This window comes from Drosophila yakuba, chromosome X (assembly GCF_016746365.2).
Source record: "Drosophila yakuba strain Tai18E2 chromosome X, Prin_Dyak_Tai18E2_2.1, whole genome shotgun sequence".
NCBI lineage: Eukaryota > Metazoa > Arthropoda > Insecta > Diptera > Drosophilidae > Drosophila > Drosophila yakuba.
Genome location: NC_052526.2, coordinates 11,294,817 through 11,305,329, shown reverse-complemented (window position 1 = coordinate 11,305,329; position 10,513 = coordinate 11,294,817). Strand labels below are relative to the sequence as shown.

At 44.6% G+C, this 10,513-nt stretch overlaps 2 protein-coding genes across 3 annotated transcripts; one reads left to right on the top strand and one right to left on the bottom strand.

Annotated features, from left to right (window-relative positions):
* Positions 1–34: 34 nt before the first annotated feature.
* On the bottom strand, positions 35–5,317 carry LOC6525044 (kinesin-associated protein 3). Of its 2 annotated transcripts, none has more exons than XM_002100847.4 (9): positions 4,967–5,317; positions 4,424–4,541; positions 3,513–3,678; positions 3,153–3,461; positions 2,953–3,089; positions 2,701–2,889; positions 1,162–2,637; positions 836–1,092; positions 35–770 (listed from the first exon to the last, which is right to left on the bottom strand). In XM_002100847.4, exons 1-9 carry the CDS (start codon positions 5,269–5,271, stop codon positions 626–628), a joined length of 3,102 nt encoding a protein of 1,033 aa, XP_002100883.1. In that variant the 5' UTR covers positions 5,272–5,317; the 3' UTR covers positions 35–625. The 2 variants fall into 2 exon arrangements, with proteins under 2 accessions (XP_002100883.1, XP_039226112.1); XM_039370178.2 differs by having other exon boundaries at positions 3,153–3,452.
* A 326-nt stretch (positions 5,318–5,643) lies between these two features.
* On the top strand, positions 5,644–10,505 carry LOC6525043 (transmembrane protein 68). Its single transcript, XM_002100846.4, has 4 exons — positions 5,644–6,273; positions 6,368–6,506; positions 8,972–9,638; positions 9,703–10,505. Exons 1-4 carry the CDS (start codon positions 6,228–6,230, stop codon positions 9,820–9,822), a joined length of 972 nt encoding a protein of 323 aa, XP_002100882.1. The 5' UTR covers positions 5,644–6,227; the 3' UTR covers positions 9,823–10,505.
* Positions 10,506–10,513: the final 8 nt, after the last annotated feature.

Here is a 10,513-nt window from a genome sequence, read left to right as displayed (position 1 = left end):
CCCTTTTACCAGGCATAAAACAAAACAAACTTGGTGAACATTTACATTAGCTTTGTATATATTCTTCGGCGTTTCATTCTGTTCATTTGTCGCCCGTTGTGTAATATTACAATTTGACTTTTGTTCGTAAGGTATTCGAAACAACGAAAAGTTAAGGTTCGGTAAACTAAAACAAGTACAACTAAAAACGTTTGACGTAATACTTTAAGTGAGAGATTATTGCACAGTAATTGCATTGCGAGCAACCAAGGGGAAGCTAAGCGATAAATCGTACTAATACAAGGCCTCAATAAATTAAATATTAATAAATAACAAAAAATACCATACCAATAAGTAAGTAACCAAACTTAAATTAATCTGTGACTGTGCGCCGTTGCTTGATTTGAATGTCTTGAGTACAAAGTTGCCGCGTCGCTAAAATCATTTAACGTCTTTGACTAACAAGCGTGAAAGGTGTCGTATATATATATATATATATATATAAATATATATGCAATAAATCCAAGCAGAAGGTCGGTAATAGATAGATAGTGACTAAACATGTACACGGGGGGCAAACAGCAGAAGCTTCTTAATTCAAATTTGATCGGTTCGGGTTGACCTCCTGCAAGAGCTTTGTCCACATTTAAGCCATCAGCAGCTCCTCGTGCAGGCCATCGGTATCCAGGGATTTGTTAGACTTGAATATAAAGTTGTTGTCGCTGGAGCCCTGCGACTTGGAACTGGAGGTCATGTTGTACAGATCATCGAGATCCTGACTGCGGCGATAGCTGTGCAATGGCAATAATCACTTATAGACTCAAATCGAACTGAAAACTTGACGTGCGAAACTCACGTGCTAAGTGGCCTGCTGTAGGTGGACATGGCCGGGCTGGCCGGATTGTTGTTGCTATGGTTACTGTTGCTGTTGCTGTCATTATCGGCATTGTCGTTGTAGAGATCGCAGTTGTCCAAGTACTCGGAGCGCAGATACGTGTCCAGATCGTTGTCGCACTCGTCCTCCTGGTCGGCGTAGTCCTGCTCATTATCCTGGTCCTGCTGCGACTCCACCATGCACAACCACTGTGAGTTGTGGTTGCGGAACTTCTCCAGCTGCAATGTAACGCAAAAAAAACATGTTTGTTCTCAGACATGCCTTATTTAAGCTGGCAAGCAACTCACCTTGATGCGCTTGGCCCACTCGCTGTCACTAATGGCGATAATGTCCAAGCAATAGTCGCACACCTTACGGATCTCCTCGTTCTTGTCGTGCATCAGATCGATCAGATAGGCAGGCGATTCCGTCTCCTTGATCATATACTCCCTGGTGCTTTCGTGCCGAAGGATCTGCTGAAACACAAAGATGATCTGCAGCACAATCTCGTCATCCTCCTGCTTGGCTTTGAGCAGCTCGATCAGGGATATAACCACTTTGGCGCGACAAAAGAGCAGCGCACACAGCTCGTCGCAGGCGCAGGTGCCCAAGTAAACAATGGTGTCCAGCACAAGATCGTCCATTCTGGAACACGGCACCAATATCTGCCTAATCCATGGAATCAGCTGAAAGTTTTGCAAGATCTGCGAGTAATCCAAATCGGTGAGGGCCAGGTTTCCTAAAATACCGAGGCATTCCACTATAAAGGCCTCGTCATCGCAGATGGTCAATATGCGCGCCAGATCCCCCACATAGTCGATGAACTGCAGCTGCAGGGACTCATGCTGCGACAAGTTTCGCAGCAGTTTCATCAGCAAGGCATCCTGGTATTTGAAGGCTCGATCCATCAGGCTATGCAACCTTTGGCCCTCCACCATAATCTGGGCATTACGGCGATTTAGCGAGAGATTAATGCACAAGGCAATGAGATCCAGATCGACTTTAACATTGAGGTTTAGGATAATGGCATCAGTGGCCATTTGAACGCACTCCGTTTGCGTAAACATGCCCTTCACTTTGTCATCCAAGCTCATGTGGTACAGTATCTTCACTGCAATGCCGTGATGCTTCTCATCGTTAATGAACATCACCAGCATGGGCAGATAGCCGGCGGCGATCATCTTGCGACGCAGCCCGCCGTCGAAGGAGAGATTGAAGACCAGCTTCAAGGTGACCTGCACCAGATCCGTGTGCGTGCTCTGGAACAATCGTGGCAGCTTGGCCACAATGTTCAGGGCGCCCATCTCGTCCTTGTTGTCGCCCACAATCGATAGCTTTTTAAGGAACGTGCTGACGAGCATCAGGAGATCGATGTTCTGCCTATCCAGCGCCTTGACCAACATCTTGACAATGTGCTTGCGGCGCATCTTCTCCTCCAGCTTAACATTCTCGGCCATGTTTAGCAGCAGGTAGAAGGCCACGCGCAGCAGCTGCTCCTGCTTTTTGGCGAAGATCTTGAGCTGCTTGTTCAACCGATCGATCTCCTCCTTCTTCACCTTGGGATCATTCCTGTCCAGCGACTCGTTGCTTTGGGCCTTCAGTTCAGCGGGCACAGATGGAGGATCGGCGGCAGGTGACCCGCCGGCGCAGAGAGACTCGTGATAGCTGCTGTTCAGGATCTGGCTCTTGATCAGCGACGATGACATTGAGCCGTGAAAGCTGCTCCAATTGCCCGACTTGGGCCGTTGTTTTAGTTCCGGAATGCGACGTCGCGGCGGCTCCATCTAAACGTAAATTATTGATTATTTTATCAATATATTTCTCAATATCTTAAAAGTAAAAATTACCTCCTTGGGCTTCTCCTCGTTCATGATGTCCAGGAAGTCGTCGGTGCTGCGGTTCAGCTTCTCCTTGCTGGCCTTTGCCGAGTGTGGAGTGGAGGATCCATTGGGCTGCTTGCGCACGTCCAGCTCATTGCGCATTGTCTCGTAGCGGCGCAACTCGTAGTCAATCACATCCATGCAAAGCGATCCAATCTGACGTAGATCAACAAAGATTTAGTCATTACTCAGAACTCAATTAAAAAACTGTAATCCCACCTTATATTGCACAATGAGCGGATGAAACTTTGTGTATGTGGAGAAGCAGAAGAAAATGTAGATTATGTTGGTGGAGAGATCCAGGGATTTGCGCCAATCCTCGCGCAGAACACGTGACAAGGCGCTGAGGCAGGCTTCTAAAATAATGGAATAGATCAATGTGTTAGATTTAAAGTTACAGAACTGCAACATTTCCTTACCATTCTTTTCCAGCTCCTCGAGATTATCGGGATTTCGCGCCATCTGAAGGATCATGGCAGAGCCACGGATGCGTTCGCCCAGCTCCTCGTACAGCAGCTCCACATACTCATCGATATTGTTGATGGACACATCCGCCGTGGACGTGGCGGCACTCAGCGCATTCGACACGCCATTGCTGGCTCCTGTAGAACCGCTTCCGGTGCTGCTGCTCATGGCCGCCACACTGCTGTGCGATCGGGCAGAGGAGCGGGTTTGCGAGGTGTGCAGTGCCGCCGATCGCCGGCTGTGAGTGTTGTTATCTGGAATATCTAATGGGTATTCAATTAGTGTGGATATCCGATTACAACCGAACTTCTTACCATTGCTGGCATTATCCTTGCGATTCTTCAGATAGAAGATTATCTGCTCGACGTCATTTAGCTGGGACTTGTGAATGAGATCGCATTTCTCCACCACTTCTCGTGCCAAGGCAGCCGGATCCGTTTTGGCGTTTAGCGAGCGGAGTCGAATGATTTTTTGACAGTGCTGTGCGATTAAATACAATATATACATTAGTAATGAGTGAAATAATGTGCTATTAAGCTAATTGCTTCGCAGTTCTTTTGCTATTTATAAACAACGAGTAATTACCAAGGCGGTTTTAAACTTGAGGAACTAGTTTAGGAGCACTTCAGTGGCCAATTATTCACTTCGCATGTGAACTGAACTAAAAACTTTTACGGTCGCCAAGATTTCTGGCCGAAAGCGGCAAAAAAAGAGACTTACTATTTATTTATGGTCGTGAACAATCGACGAAAAATGAGCTTGTCGCTCGGCCAAAAAACGTGAATTGAGGTTAAAGACCCGGCCAACCAACCGCTTTTGGGTATCTTTTTTTTTTGTTGTTTTACATTTTGTACTCACTACTTGGAGCGCAACCCGTCATCGACCCCGTTGTTGTTGCGTTATCGATTGGGCCGCTCAATGTCAGCTTCTGTCCCCCACCCCTAACCCTTTTTGGGGTACACCGGAAAAAACAGAAGTAACTTTCATAATTACCTATTTGTTTAATGTTTTTGTAGAGTAAAAACTGTTACTCGAGCTAATAAGCTATATATGTATATAACTAGATAGTATACAGTTTTAAGAAGCTAGCATAAATTAAGAACTAAGTCAATCATGACTCTCTCTATCAACATCCTAAAACTACCGAAACTGTTTGTGCAATTCAATACCCTTGCATTACCCACATTTTCTCCCAGTGCAGCGATGTGTAAACATGCGTTCTTACCTTCTTCTCCTCGATCATCGGATTGTTGGGCTCCCCGAAGACGGTGGCCTCCAGTTGGTAGTTGACAATCAGCGCCTTATCCGTGGGATGCGGTTCAATGGAGCCGCCTTTCCACCTCCTTCGTCGTTTGTTTGTTGTGGTTTTTGCATATTGTTTGATTTTTGGATTGAGAGCGAGACAAATTGTTGGATCAATCATAAATTATGCGGTTCAATGCGTAGTGAGGTAATAGGCTTTTCAATCCCCTGGGGAATATTCTACTTTTGAGTGTGGATTAACTTATACGTTCGTTCTCTTTAAACGTCCAACAAAGTTAAGAACCTAATGAATAACGGTTGCAAGCCACAAAAACAAAAAGAGGAAGCTTGAAAGCAAAGTGGAAAATCAATAGAGAGCGCAAGGTGATTGTGGCTCTCTTTCTGACGTATGACGACTGTTTTTGCTATTTCTTTTGTTCTTCTGCCACTTGTACACCCACACATGAAAACAAACAAACGCACGCACACACGCACGCAAGCACGATCTAATCCCATACATACGCACTTTTTAATGAACTTGGCGTCATCGTTTGTTTGCATTGTTGTTGCTGCTGGCGGAGAGCGACTAGAATTTGTCAAATTGTTTATGAAAACCAGAGGCTCCTCTTCGGTAGGCGGCAGGTGCGCGGGGTGGCGGTTTTGGTGGCGCGGAGTGGGACTCCCTTGCAGCTGCTGCTCTCTTTGCGCTCTCTTCTGCTCGCACAAATCGCCGGCAATCGCATTTATTATGTAATAGACGTAGTGAATCACAATTGGCAGCAGCACCAAGCCCGAGATTATTTGGAAAATTAATAACAAAACAAATTGCATGCGATTGCAATGCGACTTCCGATTTAACGTCGATAAGTGCTAGAGCTGGCACAACTGTCAGTGCTCAGGCGATACTATCGACTGCGTCACGGCACCCAGCAACCATCGATAGCTTTCAATCGATAATCATCCAATTAGCGAAAATTTAAAATTCAAGTTGGCGGTATCATAGTTTTTATATAACTCATCAAGAACTTTACGTCCATAACATGCAAACGAAAGTTTAACCATCACCGCTTTTATATTTTTCGAACTTTCTTGCCCGGCTAGAAAAACCTGTAATTTGCCATTAGAGCATCACTGTTCTGTTCTTGCTGCTAAGAACCGAAGTCTGGCAGCGCCCGCAGCCAGAACAGCTGGGCTGGCGTTGCCAGGTGTAAAGAACGTAGGCGAGCAACAGAGAAGCAAACGAAATGAAATGAAGGAACAACAATAAATGAATCGCTACTTTGTAGTATTATTAACCAAACAAAAGTGCGGCGCGATCACAATGTTTCTGACTGCGAACGGCGTCGGTTGTCTTTACTGCGTGTGAGCTGAGAGGAGCGCAGCGGTGCGATTTGTTTACATTCTGCTAGAAAAATCACAACAAGCAAACAAACAGTATCGTCTGACAATAACAATAACAATAGCAATAATAACAACAACAATAACAATAACATGCAAATAAAATGCATTTCAAGCGGCGCAAATAAATGATTCAAATTAAACGCACGACACGATGACCATTTAAAAGAATCGCCAAGCAGGAAGAATCGAAAAGAATTCAAGAAACGCAAAGCGAGCCGAAGAAAGTGTACAAAATCAGGCCAAACCGATTTGTTTTTTCTTCTTTCGTTTTTTTTTCTATTTTTTGTTTGTTTTTGTTTTTTGTTGTGGTGTGGTGTGCGGCTTCAGTTGCGTTTTCATTTCTCTTTCGCACCAGAACAACAAATGAAGCACGGAAGCGCCTGAAAATGGAATTTCTGGAGAACCTGTACAAAACGCTGCATTCCCTGCTGTGTGAGTAATATCAGATATTTTGGGGCCCGATAATGGGCATTGGCTGACTTACAAATGCGCCATTGCGCACCATCTGCATACCCTGTGATTTTAGCCTCCTACATCGATCTGGACTATTCGCTATGGCTATATCGCTTCTTGACCCCGCTAATTGTCACCTTTCTGCTGCCTTTGGTCTTCGTGGCCCTCATCTACATTTCGTTTCTGGTGCTTTTCATCTACAAGCTGCACAGGTAAGCGAAAGCAGTGCGAAATGAAAATGTTGGAAATGTGGAAATTGTGGGAAAAGCGGGTAGAATGAAGGGGCAAACGGTGGGAAATTAAAATTACAACCATTTACAGTGTGCTTCTCGGGCTCCCTTTCCTCTGTTAATGAACTCTCTCATGCTGATCGCGCACTTTTTGCAGCCAAGTCTCCCCCCTCACTCTCGCTCCCTCTCTCTTTACCACCCACCTCCCATTAACCGGCGTCTTCCGTCCCGCTCTGCACCTGTAATTAAAAGGGCACACAAAGAGTGGTGGAGAGAGAAGACAGAAGGGGCAGAGAGCGAGAGAGGGAGTTGGGCAGCCAGTGTTGCCAACAAAAAAAGCTAGATAAAACAAAGAACGAGAATACAGTGCACACTCCATATGTCACACTACAAAAAAGCTGGCCACTTAATGTAGTGAATAAAGCTGTCGTCTTAGTTTTTACTGTTCTCAAAGAAACTTCTGATATTCATTTTATCGCAATGCAGTTTGTTCCTTAAAATGCTGAAATTACCACTTTGATAAACTCCAAATATGTATTGAATCAGCGAAATTGTGGGTATTAAAAGAGGTGCTCAGCAATAATTGACCACTTTCTGCATATTAAGGCAATACGAACATAAAATCAGCCGATAATAATAATCTACATGTGTTAATCAATAATGCTGTTCCCAGCTCGAAAACAGTTTTGAAAGCATTAATAGTCAGTTCGGCTTGTATTTCAGTCGATTTAAGATCAGGCTAATTGTGACATGCGCCAAATAGAGATATATATAATTATGATATATAGACTTGAAAATAGCCAAGTTGGGTGGCACTGGAAACACTGACCCTTGAAGAACATTACACCCTCGACCATTGCACCGATACTGAAAAGCCAAGCTGAACGGCAGGTGATCGACACGGCCAACTTTTACTCAGCTTATGAATATATATGCATATATACTCACATACTACACATACTGGCGCGCTTCTATTTATTCTACATACATTTCCAACTCTCTAAAGCCCAACCGGTTGGCCATGCTAATTGGCCGAGAAGCCCTAATGGCTATAACTAAATTGGCGAGCGAGTTCTGCAGCCCATCGACTGCACACAGAGAAAAATCGTTACAATAGCCTGATTTTGTTAGCAGTTCCAAGTTCAAGAGGGCCATGCAAACATTTAACTTCTGTTTGTACGACGATAATTCGTTGCTCAAACAAGATTATATTTTATGACAGACTTGAGCTTAAAATGCATTACAAGTCATAAAATATATACAGTGCTTATATGCTAAACAATGTTGCATGTTTAAAACTTTTTATATGTTAAAGGGAAATACTATAGTTGGGTTTTTCTCAGTGGAAACTGCCCTTATTTCAGTACAATTCAATTGTCGTCGGTGGAAGTGAACAGAAACAGAAATGAGAAACCCAAACACCAGTTCCTTCTGGCTGGCAGTATATTGTTGATCCGAGGCTTTACTGTACCGCTGCCTATCATTTCATGGTCGTCGAAGAGCCCGCCCCCAAATTGCCCCCCTTCTAATCACGGGAATTATGAAGCCACAATAAATCGAATGCAATTAGATAGCTGTAGCTCTTTACCTCATGTTTAATCGGACAAGTTTAATGGACAAGTTTTGCAATAAAAGCTTAACAATGCATAAAGAGTGTTCTTTTTATTGTGTCGTGCTAATCGCATGATAATTATCCTATCATTTTTAGAGTTACGAAATTGCCCAGCGACCTTGATCCATAGAAAGTAATGGCATCTCGTTGGATCCAGAGATTAGAGATTCGCTTGTAAAATCACTGACTAAATGCCAATATCTTTTTTGATATACATATGTATATGAATATTATTCCCTGGAAATGACTGGGATTCTTTGCGATTTCGATTCCGGACCGACTTTGTTTTGGTCGCCAAGGGGCCAAAAGATTTGTGAATGAACCCTGTTATCAGTGCCCAACTAAACGCAGTTTTGCCAAGGTGAGGCGAACTTTGTTTATAAAAATATGTACATGTGGTTGCATATTGATTTATAAGTTCTTTGATATGGAGAGACACGACCATTTTATGCTGATAACACCTGCGGACAGCCAACTAAATTTAAACATAATTATCAGTGGCCGCTTGCTCCTCTTCATTCCCCCCGTCTTCCACGGGAGCTGAGCTGAGCAAACCCGCATGACCTTCTCGAACTTCAGTACTTCGTCTCCGATCAGCTCCAGAATGAGATTCTATATGTTGTGGCACTATGCCCACGAATTTGCTCATGAATAAGCTGGAATTACTGGGGTTCTATTCAGATAACTTGGGGTATATATCTACATAAGTAAAGTCATATCATATCAGTTTCTTTGTGAAAAGATATGTGATATGTAAATATGTAATTTCCCATTCCAACTGTCGATTGCCCATAATAACTATGAATTACTAGTGCTCACCTGTGTTTTTTTCCAGGCAGGTGATAATGCGCGCGGTGCAGGGCGATCGCAATTTCTGGCGGGTGGGCCGCAAGATAGTGGCCGCCATCTGGGACGCCCATGCGCGGATCTACCATGGCTACGAGGTGATCGGACTGGAGAATGTGCCGCAGGAGGGACCGGCGCTGATTGTCTACTACCATGGCGCCATACCCATTGACATGTACTACTTGAATTCGCGCATGCTGCTGCAGCGCGAGCGCCTCATCTACACCATTGGCGATCGGTTCCTGTTCAAGCTGCCTGGATGGGGCACCATCTCGGAGGCATTCCACGTCAGTCCCGGCACGGTGCAGTCGTGCGTGAGCATACTGCGGGATGGCAATCTGCTGGCCATCTCGCCGGGCGGCGTGTATGAGGCACAGTTCGGGGATCACTACTATGAGCTGCTGTGGCGGAATCGCGTCGGCTTCGCCAAGGTGGCCATCGAGGCGAAGGCGCCCATCATTCCCTGCTTCACGCAGAATCTGCGCGAAGGCTTCCGCCAGGTGGGCATCTTTCGCACGTTCTTCATGCGCCTGTACAACAAGGTGCGCATTCCGGTCTATCCCATCTACGGCGGCTTTCCCGTCAAGTTCCGCACGTACCTGGGCAAGCCCATACCCTACGATGAGAGCCTAACGCCGCAGGATCTGCAGATTAAGGTGACTGCAGCACTACTTTCCATTACACTTGACTAATGCTTGCTCTTTTTTTTTCTTTTTACAGGTGGCGACAGCCATCGAGGATCTGATCAATCAGCACCAGCGTCTGCCCGGCAGCATTCTGCTGGCCCTGCTGGACCGACTGCCCACGTTCAGGCGACGCATCCGGCAGAAGGAGGAGTGATCCAGTGGCGTTTAGCGCATAGAGAGATTAACAGATTGAGCTTGGTCCTGGCCATATAAAGACTTTGTTCCATGTACTTCATGATGTGTGTAGGCAGCGCCATATATACATATATCTCTGTAGACCATACATACTTAACCATGCAACTGAAACCACTTTGCAACTTTGTAAATGCCTCCCAGCCCTTTGCTTTCAGTTCGTTAGTCACATCTCGAGTTCATTGAAATCCGAATGTTTCAATTAGCCCTAAAGTACTAAAGTACGACTAAGCACTTGAGTCGAGCACCGAACAAAGAGGAACTCCACCTTAATATTTTGTATATGCCGTGTCTTCTCGAAGGAGACACGTTCGCTGACCATTTTTCATATTTGAACTCGTTTTCCTTCCTTTTAGCGTAATTGTAGAACACATTAAGCAATTATGTCGTTAGTTTTCCATTAGGTATATCGTGAATACATATATCATTTTTGTACCTTTTTTTAATGCAACAAAACAAACGCAAGTGAAATGCAAACGAAGAAAAGACGATTTATATCTGCCTGTGAGTGTAAGTGTGTGCGATTGTGTGTACTATATAGTTAAGGAAATCGTGTATAATATAGCTATAGCATCGGAGTATTCCAAGCGACAGGAATTTCAAAAGATCTATGGAATAAAAGCGGAAAAAAAACTTGAAATAAAACTACAAAT

Excerpts from the sequence above, each read along its gene's own strand:
- LOC6525043 (XM_002100846.4), top strand. The coding sequence starts at position 6,228 with ATGGAATTTCTGGAGAACCTGTACAAAACGCTGCATTCCCTGCTGT. Across the intron at positions 6,274-6,367 it reads AACGCTGCATTCCCTGCTGT|CCTCCTACATCGATCTGGAC; the intron begins GTGAGTAATATC and ends CTGTGATTTTAG. Across the intron at positions 6,507-8,971 it reads TTCATCTACAAGCTGCACAG|GCAGGTGATAATGCGCGCGG; the intron begins GTAAGCGAAAGC and ends GTTTTTTTCCAG.
- LOC6525044 (XM_002100847.4), bottom strand. The coding sequence starts at position 5,271 with ATGCAATTTGTTTTGTTATTAATTTTCCAAATAATCTCGGGCTTGGTG. Across the intron at positions 2,638-2,700 it reads ACGAGGAGAAGCCCAAGGAG|ATGGAGCCGCCGCGACGTCG; the intron begins GTAATTTTTACT and ends ATTTACGTTTAG. Across the intron at positions 1,093-1,161 it reads AGTGGGCCAAGCGCATCAAG|CTGGAGAAGTTCCGCAACCA; the intron begins GTGAGTTGCTTG and ends GTTACATTGCAG.